The 22,492-nt window shown below is 49.1% G+C and overlaps 4 protein-coding genes and 2 long non-coding RNA genes across 8 annotated transcripts in view; 1 reads left to right on the top strand and 5 right to left on the bottom strand.

Moving 5' to 3' along the window:
• The window catches only part of gmds (GDP-mannose 4,6-dehydratase), a 54,947-nt gene extending 50,805 nt beyond the window's left edge, over nucleotides 1–4,142 (top strand). The window contains exons 10-11 of the mRNA XM_052073609.1: nucleotides 2,734–2,802; nucleotides 3,821–4,142. Of these exons, the coding sequence (XP_051929569.1) occupies nucleotides 2,734–2,802; nucleotides 3,821–3,883 (132 nt within the window). The 3' untranslated portion in view covers nucleotides 3,884–4,142. The remainder of the gene's footprint in view (nucleotides 1–2,733; nucleotides 2,803–3,820) is intronic.
• Nucleotides 1–22,492, bottom strand: part of LOC127605845 (uncharacterized) — a 96,984-nt gene that overhangs the window by 29,670 nt on the left and 44,822 nt on the right. The window lies entirely within an intron of this gene.
• Nucleotides 1–22,492, bottom strand: part of LOC127605843 (uncharacterized) — a 95,728-nt gene that overhangs the window by 28,807 nt on the left and 44,429 nt on the right. The window lies entirely within an intron of this gene.
• LOC127605801 (forkhead box C1-A-like) lies at nucleotides 6,181–8,350 on the bottom strand. The gene has a single exon (XM_052073591.1). It carries the CDS (start codon nucleotides 7,997–7,999, stop codon nucleotides 6,629–6,631), a length of 1,371 nt encoding a protein of 456 aa, XP_051929551.1. The 5' UTR covers nucleotides 8,000–8,350; the 3' UTR covers nucleotides 6,181–6,628.
• LOC127605810 (forkhead box protein F2-like) lies at nucleotides 12,833–16,810 on the bottom strand. Its single transcript, XM_052073606.1, has 2 exons — nucleotides 15,439–16,810; nucleotides 12,833–13,382 (listed from the first exon to the last, which is right to left on the bottom strand). The coding sequence occupies exons 1-2, from the start codon at nucleotides 16,403–16,405 to the stop codon at nucleotides 13,192–13,194; spliced, it is 1,158 nt and encodes a 385-aa protein (XP_051929566.1). The 5' UTR covers nucleotides 16,406–16,810; the 3' UTR covers nucleotides 12,833–13,191.
• LOC127605818 (forkhead box protein Q1-like) lies at nucleotides 21,036–22,311 on the bottom strand. The gene has a single exon (XM_052073626.1). It carries the CDS (start codon nucleotides 22,010–22,012, stop codon nucleotides 21,122–21,124), a length of 891 nt encoding a protein of 296 aa, XP_051929586.1. The 5' UTR covers nucleotides 22,013–22,311; the 3' UTR covers nucleotides 21,036–21,121.

The following is a 22,492-nucleotide window of genomic DNA, read 5'->3' as shown; positions in this document are numbered from 1 at the left end:
ATTTTTAAAGTGTTTTTTAAAAGTGTTTAATTGAGAGAGTAACTCACGCTTGACCTTTTGTTTGTTTGACGTCAGTTTTCTGAAAGATGGACTTGTTTGGTCATCTTTAAGAGCCGTCCGTCTTTCATGCCCTCGACTTTGTGCGAGCAGGCCTTGGCGGACGCTCCCCCCCCCCCTCCCCCTCCTCCTCTCTCGGCCTTATCATTTCATCATCAGCCAGCGCACAATGAAACACTGTGAGTCTCGTCGGCGGAGCGACTCTGCGCCGGCTCTCATGCCGGAGCTCGCGGCCGTCACTTTCTGGCTCTCCCTGTTTGGGCACGACGAGAAGCAGCCGATCAGTCAGGCCGATAACGCCAGGAATGCTGCTCCGAGAAGAAATGCTGTCTCTCGCAAAGAGGTGTCGTCTCTTCCCTCGGCAAATGATTTGACAACTTCTTTGCAGAGTGGGGGGGGGGGGGGGGGGGGTTGAAATGTGACCCCCCCCCCCATGCAGAATTCACCCATTCTTTTAATGGTCGAGGCATTCATTTCATAAATCCTTCCGATCGACGTGGCCGAAAAGCACGCAATCTTTAACTCGTAATCATCTCGGATGATTAACTCGCTCGCTCCCAAAGACGAATTTAAACGTCTTTTCAGACTTGCTTCAGAATTTGCTGCTATGAATGAGAACACCAAACGTGCTCTTCCCAAGAACTTGTTCAACACCGACTTAGCGCAGCGCCACCCCTGCCGTCCAACGAGTGTCTTTTTTTTTGGGGGGGGGGGTAGAAAGTTGGTGTTCGAGGCTGGCCCGACAAGTAATTGGGGCCACCTAAAATACCCGTTTCAAGCAGCAGAATTTTGAACGGGTGCTAACGCGGGCACTGGACGACACAAGCGTGCTAGAAAAGGGGCCGAAAGAGGGCCCAAAAGCCCCCCCCCCCCTCCCGCCCCCGCCAGACAAAGGCGCTTCAGTGCTTGACTGAGCATGCAACAATTGAGATAAGACTGGAGGAAGTTTTTCTCTCTTGCGCATCTCCTTCGCTCGCCTTTCTTTGTGTTGAATGATTGGGGGGGGGGGCGCGGGGGGATCTGCTTCACGCACACGCGCAGGGCGGCACATCTCTCGCTTTGCTTTCTGCTCGGCACGTGAACGGACATTTCACTTGTGACGTGTCTGTTTCCGTTTGACCCCAGTGGCAGCGATCGGTCACCGGACCCCCCCCTCCCCCACCCCACTCCCAACCATCCACTCCTCCCCTTTTTTTTTTTTTTGCACGGCCACTCTCTCACTCCCCGTCTGCAGCTTTATGCTGACTTGTGGAATTCTGATGTGTTTCCTGTCCGCGGGAAGAACAGAATGACGTCGGAGGGAAGGCGCAGGAGCAGGAACGACAAGACGCCCGACAGCACTTTTAGCCCCCCCCCCCCCCCATCATTTTGTTCCCGTCGTCATCGTTAGGAAAATTGAAAGATGTAAACCGTGTCAGATGCGACTCTTTTGACAGGCGCACGTAAATAATGCCCAATGCCCACCTGGTATGGACACGATCAAATGGGCAAAAACGACCCCCCCGACGTGAGATTTCAGCTCGTACGAATGTGGAGGGTCACGCTGGCAAGGTCGCCGCGTGCGTCGGTGCGCGCTGCTCCGAATGACAGGGCCACCCCTTTGGAGGTCACTTAACACATTGCGTGCAGGCCAAGCTGCGTGGGGAGTCGGGGAAGGAAACCTGAGCTATAACTCACACAGCACCAACGCTCGCTGTCCGCCCCCCCCCCCCCCCTCGCTCTCTCTCGCACTTACTTACACGGGCGCGATCCATTTCAAGGCGGTGGTCGAAACCCCGCTGCCGGAGCCTTTTTCTCTCCAGGACAAAATGTTCTGATACTTTGGCTGCACAGCAATAAACATTTCCCCGCGCATAGTTTGTTTATTTTTTTGGGGGGGGGGGGTCTGTTTATGTTGATTTCTTTGTTTTTTTTGGGGGGGGGGGTTCCACTGTGTTAGGCAGCCAGACGATTTGGGGCTAGCGCAGCGTGCGAGGGGGGTGGAGCCCGCATCCCAATCGCAAGCTGCTGGCACACGGATCTCTTGCGTCGCTCGGGAGGGTTCAAACACGTTCGATCCGTGGCCCCCGACCTTTTTTTTTTTTTTTTTTGGTGTCGCGGACCAGTTTGAAACAAGCTTGGCGGACTGGCGGCCATTTTTTTTTTTTTTTTGCTCACTTTTACATTGGCAGTTTTAAAGCACCGGTACAGACATCAAAGCTAAGGATAGAGCATGGACTGGGCACCCCCCCCCCCCGACCCCCCTCCCCGCGTTAGGTCGTGTCCATCGGCACGTCTTCCGGATCTTTTTGTCCTCGGGGCGGGTCGGCGCTACGATGGCTGAGCTGCGTTAGTTAGAAGCCGAGCGGCCGTGACGGATCGCTCCGTTCCGGTCATGCAATAGTGAAAGCGACGCATCGGAGTGTTACCCCTTGATACAGTAGAGCAGGGGTGTGCGAAACTTTTTCGTTGGAGGGCCGCATACGCGGGAAAAAAAATTGGAAGGAGCTGAGGGCAGTCGAGAAAGCGTTTTTATGTTGTTCGGCTTGTTCATCAGCTTTCTGTTCAAGGCAAATAGTTGAGCTTTTGGGGTGGCCAACGGCCCTCGAGCTCACAGACTAGAACCGGCACTGCACTTAACAGCCGCCAAATGCCATCTTTGCCCTTTGTTGACTTTTGCGCTTTTTATCCTGGTAGGATTACCTGCAAGGCGACAGCAGCAAAGCGTACGAGAGGATGGGCTGGAAACCAAAGGTGACTTTTGAGGTGAGTCTCTTCATCGCCCGGCTGGAGTCACAAGAGGGCTCCGCCGACTGGGCGTAATCCAAAAATCAAGTCTGGCGGATATGATGTCATCCGGTTAATTTGCGGTGGCGGGCGACGAACGGTACCCGGTTCGAATGTGTTCTTTTTCGGTCGAGGCGTTTCAGTTGATGTCTTGCTGTATGTTGGAATTAGGAATGAGTGGAAAAAAAAAACTATTAAAATAACAATAAAAATGAAAAAACAACAATTAAAATAACAATAAAAATGGGAAAAAAAACAATAAAAATAACAATAAAAAAATAAATAAACAAGCATGACAAAATGGACAATGAGCAACTAAAAGTAAAAAAAAAAAGGGGGTAGGGGGGTGGGAAGAGGTCTGCACAAATCTTCTCCATATTTACCTAATTGACCAAATCGATCGCTCGTCATAAAAGCAATCCTGAAAATGATGCGAGTTGTTTTGATGAGAATCAACAACTGCAGTGAAACGATCAAATATGAAATACAGCATCAATATCGACGACGACAGAAAAAACAAAAACAAAAAAAAACCAAAGTAACAAACAGTAGTCAACCGGACAAATATGTCCAGCATGCGCGCTACGCTTTGATGAAACGATCGATTGCGATTGTTTCACGTGAGTCATTTGCGACTTTGTTGTTTCAAAGGTCGTCTCGTTTGTTTGAAGTTGTTTTGCCTTCTGAAAACAATGCGGGACCTCGCCGTGAAACAAGCGCGTCATTTATTTGTTTTTTCCTCATTTGAATGGATTTTGTTTTCACTTGCAAACAACCAAGAAATCCCACTCCAATGCGGACAAGCAATTTAGAAGGAGGAAGGACGAGCGATTTTTAAAAATTTTTTTTTTTTTTTTTTTTTTTATGAGCATCTTTGCTGGCCTAACTCCAACTCGTGGCGGCGGCGGCGGCACGCCCGCGAGGAAAGAAAATCATTCCGTGACCGTTGCTGGTCTGCGGTGACGTCATCATGACGCGACTTGTGACGTGCCCGCAGGAGCTGGTGAAAGAAATGGTGGAGGCGGACGTCGCGCTCATGAAGGAAAACCCAAATGCCTGAGACGGTCCCTGGAGGACGCCAAGCCTTCGACATTCCCAGCAACACACACACACACACACACACAGATGAAGGATCAAAGTTGTCCCGGATTTATTATTATTATTATTGTTTTTTAATCATTTGTAGCAGTAGCCAAAAGAAAACAATGACTGATTCCCTTTTGGCTCCATGTAAAAACGGTTCCAGAGTAATATGCTGTTGTACATCATCAAGTTTATATGCAAATGAGAAAAAAATTAAATGAATATTGAACGCGTGAGCTTTCCTGTTTGTGTGTGTGTGGGGTGGGGGGGGGGTATTTGCACGCGTGTCCTGGTTCAGCTAAACTGCAGTGGTCCTCTCATCGCATTGCTTGTATTTGTTTCATTTGTCAGCATTGTGCCGTCTTTAATCGGACATGGAAAGTTTTTTTTGGGGGGGGGGGGGGGTTCTCGTTGTAGGAACTTTGGAAATTCTTCTTGCATGTGCCCCCCACCCCCCCAAAAAAATGTAGCCTACTACTGAAACGGATCCTGACCGGCTGGAAAGTTCGTCGCACTGACTGACTTTATTCTATTTAATTTTTCTTTCTTCGTTTTATTTTTGAAGGTTTACCATGAACACGTTTAGAAGCGTTTAGTATTTTGGAATGAAGCGTGTTGAATTTAGTCCATTTGATTTCGTCAAGTGTGGGTGCATGAAATCAAATCATCTGGACGCAATTGGCCGTTTTCGCATCTTCCAAAAAATGTGGATGATTTTATTTATTTATAAATATTGACAAAGTCGGATGGAGTGCGCGCGCCATTTCTTTTTGCGGTGGATGAATTTCTTTTCCACACGACGCGTGTGTGTGTGTGTGTGTAATGTGTATGTATGTGTGTGTGTGTGCGTGCGCGTAAGTGTGAGTGAAGGCCGCGGACGCGTTGTATCAGTGCGGCCACCAAATGAGAAGCAGATGTGCTCCGACTTGATTTGGGCCCCCAAAGCGCGCTGAGATGGGGGGAGGAAGGGGGGGCACTGCACTGCACTTTTGCACATTTGTACACAAATCCTAATTGGGGTCACCCTTGGCGCGGAAATAAACAACACGAAGAAATTAAATCTCTGCCCGACAACGCTCCATTTGAGCGTACAACAAATTTCGAGTGGTGCAAAAAATATTCCAGATGTCAGCCATCGTCCCGAATTCGATTTCGTGTGACGAAAATGAAATCCTTTCAGATCACACACTCCTTTTCAAATGATTGGATACACTGAGTAAATTATTTCTCTTTCTCTTCTTTTTTGTGGGGGGGGGGTTGAATTTACTCCGTTTTATTTCGTCATGTGCTTGCGTGAAATAAATTAGTCTCATCTACATCAAAGATGTTTCTAAATTCAGATGATTTTCTTGTGGGCGACGAATTAACAAAATAAGATGCTGTGTAAAAAAAAAATCAGTTGATGTGTTTGGAGTTTTTAATTCCATCCTTGCATTTTTTAAAAAAAATAGAGTTGGTTCCATTGAGCAGCTCATTTGCAAGGTCTTCATCTTGAGTATTTTTTTAATTTTTTAAACTTTAGTATGCCAATAATGCAAGTGACAATGGTGCACTCTCATCTTTTTTGTTTGTGTTTTCAGGGAGCGTTCAACTGTGCCCGCTTAGTGACCAAACAGGCTAACACACCTCGTGCGGGTGTTCGTATAAAGCGGGAAGAGAAATCGACGCTTGTGTTGTTGTTTTTTAATGTTAGTTTGTCATTTAAAAAAAAATATTGCGCTATTAATGACTTTTTTTTCTAGACGTGATTTTCTTTGTTGCGATTCGATCGTGACGATCCGAATCTATTGGACCGATAAAATCGGATGAGTGTGCATGTTATCGGGGAACGAGTTCACAGAGCAAATGGCGCGTTCTAATAGGGGTGGGGGTAGGGGGGGGGGGGGGCTAAGCAATAAAACGTCACATGAATCACTCACTTAAATTGAAGTGTGGAAAAGACGAATATCGGCTGCGTGCATGCGTGCACCTGCCAGCAAAAAAAAAAAAGTAAAGAGAAGGAAAAGGCAAACGCGTGAGAAAAATCGCTGACTGGGCCTTTTTGGGGCCTCGCAGCAACGTTCGTGCACGTTTGACCCACGCGGACGTTGCCTGCACCATCTCAAGCTCATTTGCAACGTGAAATTTGGTGGTGGTGAAGGGGGGGGGGGTAGACTGGGATTTGGGTCCTGAATAATTGATTTATTTGCCTGACTCTCCCCCCAAAAAATCTGCTTTGGTTATGTGTTCCCATCCAGGTCCGATATTTTTTTTAGTACTAATAAATCACTCCGATTAAAACTGAGGCACTTTATTCATCCCCCCCAAAAAATGTAATGCCTTCAAAAATGTGTTGACAAAGCACACGCGTGAATCAAATCACCAGTTTGGGCTACAAAGGTCCCGCTTGTACCTAATGGGGACAAGAAATTGGACACAAAAAAAAAACATCTGCGTATCTGGCTTCCAAGAAATTCATTGATCGCTCTCTAAAAATAAATATATTAGGATATCATTTACAAACGTCAGCAGGCTCAGAGCGTGAGCCATTTTTTCGCCCTTTATTTTTTAAATTAAGAGAATAAACTTACGTGCGTTGGACACGCGCCTGGACAAAATCATCTGCGTCTCGTTCTTTAATTTGTGCATTCAGGATGTCAAGTGAAAAATTTAAAAAAAAAAAAAAAACCTCCTCGAGGTCACGTCCGAAAGTACAAGTTGCCGGTTGCGCTTTTGCAAGCTGTCAAAACTTGCTGCAGTCGTAAACGAAAGCTCCTGAGGTGCGGTAGATGGACTGAGTGGACGGGAAGGCCATCTGACAGCTGTTATTCCCATTCAGCCCCATCCGCTGGGACTCGAACATCTCCCTGACCGAGTGGAAGTTCTGCTGCTGGGACGGGTAGCCCGCGCCCAAGTGGCTCAGGTCGCCGTACCAGGAGGCGAGCCGGCCCTGCTGCGGGCCCTGCTGCGGGCCCTGCTGCGGGCCCTCCTGGTTGGCGTGGCCCGGCGGCGGCGGCGGCGACTCGCCACTGCAGTAGTCGGTCAAAGCCTCGTCCGCGGCGGCACCCGACGGCGCCAGGTGGCCTCCGGGGCTTCGCTCCGCCGCGTAGAGGCTCATGGCTTGCAGGTTGCAGTGATAGGTGGAGTTGGGGGCGCTCTGGCTGCACGCGTAGGAAGACGCCTGGTTGGGGGAATAGCCGAGCGCCAGCGAGGGGGTCATACCTGTCCGAGAGGAGGCGACGAGGGGCGAGGAGAGGTCCTCGTGGGGGGACCCCCGCAGGGACGTCATGATGTCGTCCACGCTGAAGCCCTGCGCGGAGGCCTGGCCGTGCTGCCGCCGCCGCTGCTGCTCGGGGAGGTCCGCGCCGAGCGAGCGGCCGCCCGGGCTCCCGCCGGCCGCGCCGCCGTCGGGACTTTCCGTTTTGGCAACGGCGCGGTTCGGCGCCGGCGACGCGACTCGGGGCGGCGTGCATGCCCCGTTCTCCGTCTTGATGTCCTGGATGCGCACCGGCGGCGCGTTCTGCGGCTCTGCAGCCGGGGCGCGACCAGCCACCGGCGGCTCCTTGGGCCGCTCTTGCTCGCCCTTCTCCTTCTGCGCATCTTTCTTCTTGAAGCGCCTCCTGCGCCTCAGGAAGCTGCCGTTCTCGAACATGTTGTACGAATCCGGGTCTAAGGTCCAGTAGCTGCCCTTGCCGGGCTTCTTGTCGTCGCGGGGCACTTTGACGAAGCACTCGTTGAGCGACAGGTTGTGCCGTATGCTGTTCTGCCAGCCCTGCTTGTTGTCCCGGTAGAAGGGGAAGCGCTCCATGATGAACTGGTAGATCCCGTTGAGGGTGATCTTCTTCTCCGCCGAGTTCTGGATGGCCATGGTGATGAGAGCGATGTAGCTGTACGGCGGCTTGACCGTGTCCTTGGGCGGCTGCTGGGGGCTGTACGGCCCGTAGGCGCGCGCCACGCCGCCCGGGTACTGCTCGTGAGCCGCGTGCGAGTACATGCTCGCGGGCGCCGGCATCCCCGCGTAGCCGCCGGCGGCCCGGTAGTAGCTCTGCTCGCCGCTGATGTACGGCACGACCCCCAACGAGTTGGGGGTGGACACCGAGTAGCGCGCCTGCATCCCGGCCGATCTGACCGCCTTCCGCAAGCGGCCGCGCTCAACTTCTGTTCTTGTTGCGGCTCTTATTTGGGCTTTGTTTGGGTTAGTTTTTTTTTGTTTGTTTTTTTTGCTCGCCTTTCCCCGGTCGCTGTCGGTCGCAGTCCGGTTCAGGCCACAGCCCTCCGCAGTGGACCAGAGACTGTCCAGACCCCGGCGGTTAACATTTGCAAAGCGCAAAGTGAGGTCGGAGGAGCGAGACTCCACAGAGAGAGAGCTAAAAACATTTTTGGAAGGTGGAGGGGGTTGGGGGGGGGGTGTTGTTTGAGCTTGAACGCTTTTCCTCCCTTTTGGCTGCTCGGGCTGCTCCTCCCCACGCACATGTGCGCTCCTTCACCCAATTGGAGGGCCAAGTCAGCCTCTGGAAAGTCCGCTTGGTCATTCAAAGCAAAAATCCCCCCCCCCCCCCATTGTAAAAATATCCATTATATATATATATATATATATATATATATATATATATATATATATATATATATATATATATATATATATATATATATATATATATATATATATATATATATATATATATGTATATGTATATATGTATATATGTATATATATATATATATATGGTACATCACATATTTTTACAACGGGGGGGTTTGTACCGCTTGGTCATTCAAAGCAAAAATCCCCCCCATTTTAAAAATATCCATAAAATATATGATGTACCATATATATATATATATACATATACATATATATATACATATATACATATATATACATATATATATATATTTATTTTTTTTTTCACCCAGATTGGGTTATTTTCTTCATCTCAGGTGACGTGCTTGGTTAAAGAATGCAAAGCGAACTTTTTCTTTATCATTAAAGTAGTGTGATGACCTCAGTAGACCTCAGTAGTGTGAGGGGGTCCTATCAGCTGCTCTCGAGCCTCTAAATAAACACACGGATTAAAAAGTGTGTGTGTTGGGGAGGGTGGGGCGGTGGTCACTGAAATCTTCAGATGTTCTGCTCCCCTGCAGTCACCGCGGGCGGTGTGTGCAAAAGTCGTTAAATGTAGAAAGATCATTTGAGAAAATCAGGAATCGTGACACTGAAGAGTGAGATGTGATTTTTTTTTTGTTCTGACAAAGACCCGAAAATGCGATCCAAATGTCACTGGAGACAAAGATGGCAATGTCAATTTGGTTCTGTTGATTCAAACTTTCTTCAAAGGAAAGGGCCAAACAAACTCCTTGTGTTGATTTGCCACTGCGGTTCTCAAGGCCCAGTATCCATGTTGGATTCAAATGAGCAGTTCATCAGCGAGCTCTGCAGATGCCTGACAACGATCCTCCTCATTTAAATCAGGTGCATGTCTTGGAGGAGAGAAATATCTTAAGCAGGCAGGAAAGTGGCCCTCGGGGGGCCAGAGTTGACCACCTCTGACCTAAAGAGGAAATTTGGAACACAAAAACGTTTCCTCTTGATAGTTGTGTTTTATTTGATTTACATCTCTCAATCAATTTAAATGTTTTTAATCAGTGCGTTTTTCTTAGTTTGGATTTGAAAAACTAAACCAAAAAAGAGTTCTCATCAGACTAACATGAAATACGTACATTGTGATTTGCCCAGCCCCAATACACACAACGCGTTGTTTAAAAATGTTTATTTGATCGTTAAATTGACCACTTCATTCGACATTTTCATATTAACCTAACCTATTTTTTTATTTTGAAGAGTACAATATATTATGCAGTGAGAGAGAGAGAGAGAGAGCTGTTTGGCACAGTTACCGCCGTAATCAATCGATTCATCGGTTCTCGGCTTCAAGACTGCTGTCGAACCTTCCTCTCAAATTTGCCCGGTTGTGTCTGTCACGGTGTGGTACTCGGCTGCCCCCGTGTGGTCAGAGTGCCACAATGCATCATAATCGCATATTGGCCGCCCGAACGACGTTTCGAACCGCCCCAGAGTCGTAATTCAGTGTACGTGGACATTCGGATACACGAAAGTGCGTGTGTTTGTGACGCAACAGTACTGTATTTTAAATCACGTTTCGAAAACTCATATTATAGACCCACACATTTCTTTATCCGCGTTCTTCACTCATTCACTTATTGCGGATCATCGCGTTGTGCTCGCGCAGGTACAGTATGTATCATCTTTTTTTTTTTAATCAACAAGCAAATTGAAAAAAAAAGATCCATCAGTTTGCGCGCCCACTTGGCCTTTTTGCTATAGATGACTTTGGGCGGCTTGCCACGAAAGCTATTCAACCACTGCCCGTCTTGGATTGAGTGGCAAGTCAGCCTCGGATCGAATGAAATGCTGCCATCTTTTGGCCTCGGAATGTGCGCGCAACGACAGCAGCGTCAGCCAGACTGATTTTCATTCATTGGGGGCCACGGCAAGAACGAAACCTTCTCCCTGGGAAGTTGGAATCTATGCAAGTTGAATTTAAAGCGCCATAGATCGGCGACACCTTGGACCAAACATGAATTCATCATTGTATTTATATCGTAATACGAAACTTATTTTATTTTGAAAAATAGCCGGATTCTCCGTTACATCCGCCTATATCACGCTTGACTCACGTCAAACCAAGCTTCTCCGTCACGTGACCAATTAAGCTAAAAACAAAATGCCGGTGCTCGCAAAAGGAGTAAAAAAAAACCTGCTTGAGATCGCAAACGGCGGCGGCTTTAAAAGTACGTTCGAGACAACTGGATACTCTGAGATCGCCACAGTAGCACTGTTGCTATTTCCGACATCCTACCTGCGTGAGGCGTTGGGTTTTGTGGACTAAAACAAAATTACGAAGTGGACTGGACATAAACGACACACTTGGGGTGTCATTGTCTCCTATTACCCCTAGATGAGACCGTCTGGTTGCAGAAAATCAAGCTCGGGGCCGTGGTGAGTCGTCATTTTCATGCATTTTGAATTTGCGGTGTATCGTGTTTTGAAGGCATTCAACATTACCAAAGTGATCAGTGCTGCGGCCAGATTAGACGCTCCTTGTGTTTATTATTATATCTCGAAAACAGCACAGGTGTCATGCAGCTCATACCGTATTGTTTTGTTGTATTAATCCGCCACACCTTAAATGCCGGTCCCTGAAAATATTGTCTGACATAAACCGGTCCGTGGGGCAAAAAAGGTTGGGGACCCCTGCAGTACGTTCATGTTTTCAATGCACAGTAAAAAAAAATATATGTTCGTGATGTAACAGGTTTTGCGTTGAGGTTGTGGGATTGCACTGCCAAAATGACGATGTAAAATCGATCTTGACGACTGTACTTTGACCACAATAAAGTTCATTAAAAAGGGTCTGGTTTCATTTCAGTAAAAAGACATTTTAGCCGTGCTCAGTTCGTCGTAGGTTTGAAAAAAGCGCGGTGTCCTCGCTTTGAATGCGTCTCATTTCTTTAAAATATCCTTTGTAACGTTAGCTTACAGGAACGGTCGAAGAGCAGGACGAGTTATCTCTAAAGAGAAATGAGACGTCTCATCGTAAAGAAGCGCGCGTTTCAGCAGCGTGACGTCGTTTCGAAAATGGCCGCTAAGTGGCGGAATACTCCACTCTATGTCAACAACTCTTGTCAAGTCCAACTTCTCACCTCAAAGGCGCCACTTGTTGGTTTCTTGTTCAACGCAGTGAAAGAATCGCCGCCTCGGCTATGAATTACCGTTTTGTACCTTTTATTTAAAAAGCCAGTTTCCTTCCTCGTTTCCCATCGCCGCGATGAAAACAGGAAGCCGCGTCCCGAAGTTGTGTCCCCCACCCCCTGCTGAAAGATTACCGAGGCACGAGTGACACTTTTCAGGCTGGAAGGAGGCCGCCACTTCAATTGCGTTTTTTTTTTTTTGGGGGGGGGGGGGGGGGGCATGGAAAAGGGTTTATAGTTAATTTGGATGTGAGGCTTGCTGCTGAATGATGTTGTTGCCTTGCAAGTCTTTTTGAGTCTCAAAGGCTCCCGACAAGTGCGATTGGTGTTTTGTGACATGGGCCAGCTCCTTCTGAGTCGTTCTTCCCCCCCGCCATCTGAAAACACTCGAGACGCGCGCGAGCTGTTGTTTTACAGTATTTGTACACGTCGCTGGCGTCGGGACGGGACCGGGATTCTTTGTCACTACTGTATTTAGTAAATTTCAAATGCGTTTTTTTTCCCCACAAATACATTTGAGCATTCCACACACGGGTGCCTTCGTACAAATGAATCTAAAGTGTTGGAAATGTCTTGGACGATGCAATGTTGTTTGTGGCATTAGAGAAGGGGGGGGGGCAGCTCATAAAAAGTGAGCAGTTGAGATACAAAGATATCCTTCAAAATGAATAACATGTAAATAGTGACCTCAGCAAGTCAGGAGTCCAGTTTTCTCACATACTTGCTACGTCACTGAGAATATATCGAGACCCTGTCATACATTTAGACGAGTTAATATTCATGTCGAATTGTGTCCAATTTTAAGTTTTGGGGTTCGTTTTTTTTTTTTTTTATTTCACAGTGCCACATTGGGGTCTTTTCTTCCGTTTGGGCAAACGCATATTCAAATATTCAATGATCAATTTATTGATAGAAAGATGGATGTAGCTAACAGAATATAATGTGAAGGTGATTTCAATTTGGAAAAACAAAACAAAACAAAATGTGTCCCCTCATAATGAAATGAGCTACAATGTGAAACCAACCAGACTGCTCAGCTTCTCAATCGAGTTTTTTTCACATCAAGGATATTTATTGCACGAAATGCGTTTGTGGCCTGCAGTCTTAAGAATTCCAGAGCAAAGTGTGTGTCAGATGCGACAACGTCTCTCCGAAAAGACTTCCATGTGGCAGCTCCAATGTAACAGCTTTATTGAAACGTCTTACAAGAGACGACTTTGGACAATGGCGATACAATAAGTGCAATTTTTGTCGCAGTTCGTAATACAGCGTCCGTGTGCAGGATAAAATAGATTTACTATATTGAGAAAATGTTGAGCGGTATCACGAAGAGGCGCGTGGTGCTTTTTTTTTAGGCCACGAAAGTTTTTTTTATTTGTTGTTGTTTTTTTTAGGCATCGAAGGTTTCTTCCTTCCTCCGTTTTCCTTCAATGCGCACAGAGGCAGCTCGTGAATGTCGCCGTCCCGATGCACGCGCGCGCGCCGAACTCTCCATCCGATCCAAAGCGAGTCCTTTTGGGGACGACGCGACGGTCACATGACGCACGGTTTGATGTCCTGACACACGCTCTGAGGATGAGGATGAGGATGAGGAGGATGGTGGTGATGATGATGATGGTGGTGGTAGTAGGAAGTGCCGGCTGTCGGGTGGAAGGACGAGATGCCGTTCAAGTTGAACACAAAATCTTTCCGGTCGCAGTGGCTCTGATAGCGCGGAATCCCCACTGTGGCAGAGAGGGAACGTCAAATATCTTTTTTTGTTTTTTTTGTTCTTCATTTTCAAAACTTATCTCTAAACAGTATGGTACACCCTTAAAACTGCCGAGTAAAAAAAACGGTCCCAAAATGGACAATGTCAATTTGACCCGACTTGGAGTTGATATGTATCAAAACATTAAAAAAAAACAAAAAAAAAAATTTGTGCGCCCCCCCCCCCAAAAAAAAAAATTGTACAAAACAACCCACAAGATTTGGTCAAACAAGTAGCCAGCTGGTCGTTGGAGTTGATATGTATCAAAACATTAAAAAAAAACAAAAAAAATTTGTACCCCCCCCCAAAAAAAAATTGTACAAAACAACCCACAAGATTTGGTCAAACAAGTAGCCAGCTGATCGTTGGAGTTGATATGTATCAAAACATTTAAAAAAAACAAACAAAAAAATTTGTACCCCCCCCCCAAAAAAAAAAATTGTACAAAACAACCCACAAGATTTGGTCAAACAAGTAGCCAGCTGGTCGTTGGAGTTGATATGTATCAAAACATTAAAAAAAAATTGTACCCCCCCCAAAAAAAAAAAATTGTACAAAACAACCCACAAGATTTGGTCAAACAAGTAGCCAGTCGGTCGTTGCAATTTTGGATCAAAATGTGGTGATGTTTTTTTTTTTCACGAGTACATTTTATTTTGACAGGCCATTAAAATGTGTTCATTGCTTTTGTCATTTCCAATCCATTTTTTTCCACATGAACTCCATTTTCAGATGTCTCAGACAATCTCGCCTTCCCTTGTCAACGTTTGAAGATGTGACGTGAATTATTAAAAAAAAAATTAAAAAGCAATATGTGGCCTCGCAATCCATTTTACTGCGATGCCATTTGGACCTTTGCGTTTCCGGCGTCAAAGTATTTTCATCGCTTCTCTCGCCCCGAGTGCGTCAGCGTGCGTTTTTGCAAAGAAATGTTGAACTCGAGGTTGAACGGTCGCAATCCGCGTCCCACCTCCGAGCTTGCACTTGGTTTTCGTCGCATGTTGCGACTCGTGTATTCGACAAGGTCCGAAGGACTCCAGATGTGACTTTGTTGTTCGCGGGGAGCCAGCGGGAGGCCTTTCCACAACAGGACATGGCGGTCGCTGCCTCGGCACGGACGCGACGGCGGCTATCGTCGGCGTGACGCACGTTCGCGCTCAGTCAAGATGTCGAACGAGGCCAGACGTGGAAGTCGAACCCGCCGCCGGTGTGGTCCGAACTGCAAACGGTCTTTGTTTGCTTAACCTTCGAGGACCTTTCGGGCTCCGGCGTGGGCTGCTGGTCTCGCCTAAATCCAGCCCCACTGGAGCGACCCCCCCCCCCCAACCCTCATACGGCGCTCAAGTCAAACGGGCGTGACTTGTGGAGCCGAGTGGGAATTTGCAAATGACTTTCAAATTACTTGAAATGACCCGAAGGCATCGCGCGATGTGTGTTGGAATTGGCGTGGCCACGCAAACGCCAATTTGACGCATCTTAAAAATATTTTCTTTGTCAACGGGAGAGGGTGTGTGTGGGGGGTTAGGGGGGGCGCTGAAATTGAAATAGCTGTAGTATGATTTCAAGAAAATCTCGTGACAATAAACAAAAACAAACGAATGGTCAATTCGAATCAGCAATGTAAGTCAATATAAAATTATGGACATTTTTTCTTCAATTTCTTGTACGTTTTGGTGCTACTAAAAATTGAACACAAATGGAATATATACAGTATATATATATACTGTTACATATTAGTACAATGACATGTAAGAAGTAATTTTTTAGACTAAACATTTTGAAGATGTCTCTATATATACATCTATCTATAGATAGATATACAGTAGATATATCTAAGATATATATATTGTATATATATCTATATAGATATATTTCTATCTTTATAGTATATATATCTATATAGATATATATACACATTTAAATGGCCGTTTTGTCGTCATAATTGTCAATTCGGCATCACCAAAATGATCGTTGCTATCGATCGCGTGAGAGCATCTCGTCGATCAATCGCGGATCGATCCCGGTCGTACCTGATATGTCGCTCGCGTGGCTCTCCCTGGCGTTGGGGTGGATGTAGGTCTGCTCCAGGGAGTAGGACGCCATGCCGGAGTGCAGCGAAGACGACGCGGGGCTGCCGGAAGTGAACGGCTGCTGTTTGATGTAAGGCGGCCCGCCCGAAGCGGCCCAGTGCGCGGACGCGCTCGCGTACGGGGAGTGGCCGTCCAGGGCGCTCGCCGCGGCCGGGGAGGACGGCAGCGGGCTGCCGCTGCCGTCCGGGCCGTAGTCGCCGCCGGACGGCACCGGGCAAGTGGCCATGTAAGTGGAGCCCGGGCTCGGGGACATGTGCGGGACGTGATGGCCGTCGTAGCCCGCGCCCACCGAATTGCTCACGGCGTCCAAGTTGTAGCCGTTGCCGTGGCAGGCGAGCGGCGCCGACGGCGCCTGGAAGTCAAAGCTCTGCGGCAGAATGGACGCGCCGAACCCGATGCCGTTCATCATCCGGTACATGGGTTTCAGGGCTTGACACTTTCTCCTGAAGCCTCTGGGCCGACGGCGGAACGAGCCCTCCTCGAACATGAACTCGCTGCCGGGGTCGATGGTCCAGTAGTGGCCTTTGCCCGGCCTGCCCAGCCCCTTGGGCAGCTTGATGAAGCACTCGTTCAGCGACAGATTGTGCCGCACCGAGTTTTTCCATCCCTGGTAGGAGCCCCTGAAGAACGGGAAGCGGGCCTGCAGGAACTGATAGATTTCGCTCAGGGTCAGCCGCTTGGTGGGCGAGCTTTGGATGGCCATGACGATGAGAGCGATGTACGAATACGGCGGCTTCTCCGGCCGCCTCAGGCCGGAGCTGCTCTTCTTTCCCTTGAGCGCGACCGACGCGCTCTCCGCGGCGGCTTGCGGACAAGGCATGGCGGGATGCGGGACGCCCGACGGCGGACTGGATCTCGGAGGAGGCGGAGGATCCCGCGGCAGCTGCTGAGGGCTCTCGGTCGTCATGTCAGCCTCGGACGCGCCGGCTGCCCGAAGGAGGCCCCCGCGAGGTTGCGGTGGGGACAGAAAAAAAAAAAAAGAAGTCAGAGGAGATGTGGTCCTCGCCAGGGAGCGTCGCGCCACCGGCGGCCTTTCCCGCTCGCCTCAAAATGGAAAGAAATCTGTCTTGGGTCCGGTTACGCAAGTACTTGACGCGCGGCGGCTACGTGCGGCCAGTGGAGAGGAAGAGGAAGAGCGAGAGAGGCGGGGTGGTGGGGGAGCCTCCGATTGTCCCCGCGCGGCTTTCAAGTGGACACGGGGGGGGGGGGGGCTCCCTCCGCAGGGGTGTCACAGTGGAGCTAAGTGGGGCGGCGTGGCGCGCCGGGTGGCCATCGAGCGCCTCGACAATCGCTCAAGTGGACGAAACGCCGAAAGCGCGCCGACTATGCGGGCCAAGTCAAACGAAACTCGCCCCCTCCCCATCTCCTCTCACGACCCCCCCCCCCCACCCCCCTCACCCTTTGTCATCATTCAAATCTCCCTGAAATCATTGCCGAAAAGAACCGCCCCCACCCTTGGCCATTTCCGGCCCATCGAATGAAATGAATCAAACTTGCCCAACGGCAGCTACCGGGCCCGCATTTTCGTTGGGCCGAGAACGCACCTTGCATGCGAGCACGAGTCTTTCCCAAGAAGCTCAGGATGGCCAACCTGTGGCCCGCAAGCGCAATCTGAGTGGCCCGTTCATTCGTTAAATAATAATAATAATAATAATTCCGAAGTGTATGCGTACCGTTGTGGGGCGGTACCTACAACCAATGACAGCTGTGCAACAATGTATAAAAATTAAAAAAAATCGGTATATATCCAATATGTTTTTTGGATGTTTTATACTCTATATAGAAGTCTTTCTTTATGTTTTTCATAAAAAAATGGGTCGAAAGGAGGGCAAAACATATCTCTGATCAATTAGGGGAAAATCGCAAGCATGGAAAAATATTGGTGTGCAAATATGCAAATCAGCGAGTGCCAAACTGCAAAAATGCAGGAGTCGACTGCAGTTTTAGTTGTAATATGACCAATGACCACAAGATGGCAGACACGGCCCGGAAATATTTGTCACGTGGAAGGGGGTGGGATCAAGGGCTTGACCAAATATTGGCCATCCGTTTGGGAAATTTGTGATGGTCCCCAGAAATGTTTTTGATGCGGTTACGCTGCATTTTATTTTATTATACAGCCGTGTGGGCTGAATATTTTGGGCAGATTTAGAAGGACATGCACGACAGAGAAAATAGTACCTCAATAATATTTGAATTTTGAGTGAGATGATATTAGTGTGTGTGTGTGTGTGTGTGTGAAAAAAATCCAGAATTATTTATTTTCCAATGAATGTTGGTTCAGCAATTTTGTGCTGTCCTTGAATGGTCAGTTTTATGCAATATATTATGTGGTTAATTTTTTCCGGAGTGATTTTTTTAATTTATTTTTATTTTTTTTTACGCACACATGCTTTCGAACAATGTTTCAAAATGCGAACTGTATGAAGAGCACGTCTATTTCGTCCATCTTTAAGATACTTGTGCTTAGGGAGCGCGTGGAAGCACTGCTGACAAATTGTGAGCGCCTCCATCTTATCAGCATTGCGTTTTTTTCTCCCCATTTCCTCCTAAAATGGTCCGCAGCAGAATCCAAACAAACGCCGGCGGTGTCGGTTGTGATCAGGCCGGGAGGGAGCCGCTGGTGGGATCCGAATGGAGGGGAGCTTCGCGGGCGGGGGTGCGTGGAGGCGGAGTGTGTGTGTGTGTGGGGGTGGGGGGGGGGGCGTCTCTCAATAAATGACTATGACATGAGTGGAAGCAGGCTTTTTCCATCAAGCGCGGCTCGGGATGCCACACACAGTGCGCCAGTGTCAGCTTACCGCCCCCGGCCGGCGGCGGTCCCGGGGGGGCTTTGCGTTCATTACACAGAGAAAAGCCAAATTAGCCGAGCGGGCCTTGAACGCCCCCACCCCCTCTCCCCGCCCACTGCACACAAACCCACACACTTGTACATGGACATCAGGCCCGTTGTATAGAATCATATCAACAAGCATGACGCAAAAATGCGCACGGCTGCACGGCCTATTTTAAAGCTCCGCAGATGCCTCCGAGCACTGGTGAAGAAAGAAAAAAAATCATCCCGACCCCTCTGACTTTCCAAACAATAACCTTTGCACTTTGCACAAACAAAGGATGTGCGGATCAAATGATTTTCCGCGCAAGACGCACAAAGCGCGGCGTGGTGGCCCCGCAAATTTCCTGCGACATCAAAACTGGTGGCGACCCCCCGTCGTGATCAGGATGCACAATCTTTGTTGTTGGAGCTGCTTTTTTTTCCCGCCCCCCCCCCCCTCCAACTCCCCTCCCCTGCTGCTTTCACATACCCACTGGAGGAGATTGTCATATAAGCCGCAAATGTATCTTTAGAATGCTGTCACGTTAGCCATTGTCGGCTGACATGTTGATGTAAGATTTGGGCGAGTATTTTTAGTCATTTGACCTCAGGCGACCCGTTTCAAACGTTCGAACCTCGAATTCCATTTTCCATCTGAAATTGAAATGAAGAAATTGACGCTCAATCGTGACTGATCCCCCCCCCCCCCACCCCCCCACCCAGTTTCGGAACCACCCCCTGCGGGCTTGTGGGAGGTCAGACGTGGTGCAGGCTGCCGGAGTGACACTTTGTTTGGGTTTGACGTTCCAACATTGGGCCCGCTCTCCAAGGTGACTTTGGTGAGCCTCACTTAGCTGCATGGAGCACTTCTCCCCCCCCCCCCCCCCCCCCCCAAAAAAAAAATATTTCAAAGAGTTCAAAAGTGAAAACGGTTGTCACTCCTTCTTTCCATCCATCCATTTTCAGATCTGCTTCTTCTCACGAGGGTTGCGTGCCGGAGCCTCTCCCAGCCGGGCACACCCTGAACCGCTTGCCAGCCAATCGCAGGGCGCACAGAGACAAACAACCATTCGCGCTCACAATCACACCTGGGGACAATTTCGAGTGTTTCCGTCAACCCGCCACGCCTGTTATGCAATGTGGAATGTGTATCGGAATCGAACCTTGCACCTGTGCACTGCGAGGCGAACGTTCCAATCGCTCTATGTGCGCTCGGAGGGGTCGTCACGTGACTAACCCTCAGGTGTGTTCTTCTGCTGTTTGGCCTGCAGGTCGCAGCATTGCCGCCGCACTGGAACAGCAGGTGGCACCTGGCGCCCGGCGTTGGACGCAAGTGCTGTTGCGGATCAACCCCCCCGCCCCCCCCCCCCCACACACACACACACTTCCGCACGGTTAGTTTGATTGATTTGCTGATTTTTATTGATTGATTGATTTTTTATTGTTCTTTACATTGCGTCAGCTGCTGCCATTGCGATGAATGAAATCAAAAAGGTCAAATATAAACATGGCCACCTTTGGCAAATACAGTCACAAAAACAAGCCATAACAAAAATACATTTTTATTATTCTTATTTATTAATATTATTAATAATAATATTATTAATAACTATTAATAATACTAATTATTAATATTAATAATAATTAGTATCAATAATTATTAATATCATTAATAATTATTAATTATTAATAATTAATAATTATTATTATTGTCATTTAATCAAATAGCCGATTAGTATTGAAAGTGTAGGCATCCCTTTTGTTCTTGGAATCGTGCCTTGTACTAAGTTTACACATATCGACACTACTTGATATTTGGGGTGGGCAATTTCTGTGGGTGGCGGGCGGGAACAAGAAGGAGGAGGAGGGTGGGGTGGGGGGTCAGGACCACGGAGAGCTACTGAGCTCTTCTTATGGCCAAACGGCAGCATTAAAAAAAAAAAAGATCAAAATATATATTGGACAACACGGCCTCCACCCCAATGCGTTTTATGATCGAGCATTGGTTTTGACCTCCTATTTGAAAATGACTTCCTACATTACAGAATTGTAGAATTTTTTTTTGCATTCAGACAAAGACTTGCTCTGCGTATTCAAAAACATAAGCAAAAAAAATGGGCCACCATCGAAGATGGAATAATAATGTCACGTCATTATTATTATTATTGATCATATTCATTTGTCATTATTATCCACCATCATCGCCATAGATGATATTATTATTGTGACTCGTTTAGATATCCGCGCCAGTGCAAGCACTGAAACACTTTGAAACAATGTTGTGTTCCGCATCCACGTGGTTCGCACCCTGAAGAAACAACACTGTCATTGTTTCACGTTTGTTTTTTTATTCATGAACATAAGCAGGCATGCAAAAGGGATTTTAAGTGCGTCTCGGTCATTGATTGACTCCATGGATGCTGACTTGACACCGTTTTGGGAGCCCACCCGACGCGGCATTTGTACGCACGGAGAAAAAAAGATGCATGAATTGTTTTCTGTTTGGGCGTCAATCACGGTCAGCGTCGCACGCGCAACAGCAGAAACAGCAAAAAACTTCTCCCCGCAACACGGACAGATCGATAGATAGTTGTGTGTGTGTGTGTGTGTGTATATACGCGCGCCCTCGCAAGTTAGTAAAATGTCCTGGGATCACCTCGACGAGCAATGCGCGTTTTGCTTTGTTGTGCTTGGTTTGGTTTAATTGCGATCGCAAAATGATGACGCAATGGCCTCAGTGGGAGGGGGGGGGGTGGCGACGCGAACCGAGGTCGCCCATGCACGCCAAAAAGTGCTCGCGAGTCGTCCTCACGAGAGCAGAAAGTCTATGTGAAAGCTCGCCGCCTTCGGGGGCGTCTGGAGCGCGCGGGGGGCGTCCACGGGTGGGGGTCTGCGCGGCAGGTGCAGGCTGAGCGGGTCCCCTCCGGCCGCTTCCGCCGGGTAGCCGCCATGCCCGGGCAAGTTCAGAGCGTAGGGCGGCTGCACGCCGGGGCCCGGGGGCCAGAAAAGCCCGCGCGCGCGCGCCCTCGCGCACTCGACTTCCCCGCGTTCGAAGGGCTTGCCCAGGATGCTGTCGATGGCGAAGGGGCCGCGGAACTTAACCGCCGCCGCCGTCGTCGCGCTCTCCTCGGGGGCGGGCCGGAGGCGATGGGCGTCCTCCGCCGTGACGTCGGCGAGCTCCCGCTCCTTGGGGGCCCTCTTGGCCAGGCGCTTCCGCCTGCGGCGGAACACCCCGTCGGCGAACGTGTACTCGCTGTGGGGGTTGAGCATCCAGTAGTTGTCCTTGCCCCAAGGTCTGGACGAATCGCGAAGCACTTTGAGGAAGCAGTCGTTGAGGGACAGGTTGTGGCGCACCGAGTTCCTCCAGCCGGTGTAGGTGCCGCGGAAAAAGGGGAACTTGTTCATCAGGTAGTCGTTGATCTCGGCCAGGGTGAGGCGGCCGCTGCCCGACTCGCGGATGGCCATAGCGATGAGGGCGATGTACGAGTAGGGAGGCTTGGGTCTGCGCGTGTACGGCTTGCCCTTGCCGGGCTCCGCCGCGCCCGGCGCCGCGGGCGGCGGGCTGTTGGCCGCGCAGTCCCCGTCCGAGCCCAGCTCGTCTCCGGACAGAGGAGAAGGGACCCCCCCGGCGTCGGCGCCGGCGCACAACTCCAGCGGCTTGTGGGCGAAGTGCAGCGCGGAGAAAACTTCCAGTTTCATTGTCGCCCGGCTGCTTGCTGAGCAGGTGTGGGGCGAAGACGAGCCCTGGCGGCGGGGGCCGACTGTCTGCGCGCGCGCGCCTGCCTGCGTGCTTGCGTGCGTGCGTGTGTGTGTGTGTGTGTGCCTGGAGCGCCTGCAAACAGGTCTGTCTCCCGAGACGCGCCGGTGTTGCTATTAATATCACGAACCCCGCAAGGGACGGCCCAGGGGGCGGGGCCTCCATCTCGCCGCACGGAAGGATTTGAGTGATATGCCATGTTTACAATACTTGGACGCTACCGTGTCACGCCACCGAGGGGAAAACGTCTCCCGCCACTACAAACTTTTTTTTTCTCTGCCCCCCCCCCCTCCCTACCAGATGAAGCCTTTTCAAGAGAAATTGCGTGCGAATGCAGCAGTGCTGACTGAAAACATTTTTGCAGCACGTGCAATGGTTTTTGAATGATGCCAGTGGGGGGTGTATTGAGTGATCTGGAATGA

Source organism: Hippocampus zosterae, chromosome 8 (genome assembly GCF_025434085.1).
Source record: "Hippocampus zosterae strain Florida chromosome 8, ASM2543408v3, whole genome shotgun sequence".
Lineage (NCBI taxonomy): Eukaryota > Metazoa > Chordata > Actinopteri > Syngnathiformes > Syngnathidae > Hippocampus > Hippocampus zosterae.
The sequence above is the reverse complement of the archived record's forward strand: the minus strand, read 5'-3'. Positions and strand labels throughout refer to the sequence as shown.

Coding starts and splice junctions, on each gene's coding strand:
- LOC127605801 (XM_052073591.1), bottom strand. CDS start 7,999: ATGCAGGCGCGCTACTCGGTGTCCACCCCCAACTCGTTGGGGGTCGTG.
- LOC127605810 (XM_052073606.1), bottom strand. CDS start 16,405: ATGACGACCGAGAGCCCTCAGCAGCTGCCGCGGGATCCTCCGCCTCCT. Junction 13,383..15,438: donor CCACGCGAGCGACATATCAG/GTACGACCGGGA, acceptor TCTCTGCCACAG/TGGGGATTCCGCGCTATCAG.
- LOC127605818 (XM_052073626.1), bottom strand. CDS start 22,012: ATGAAACTGGAAGTTTTCTCCGCGCTGCACTTCGCCCACAAGCCGCTG.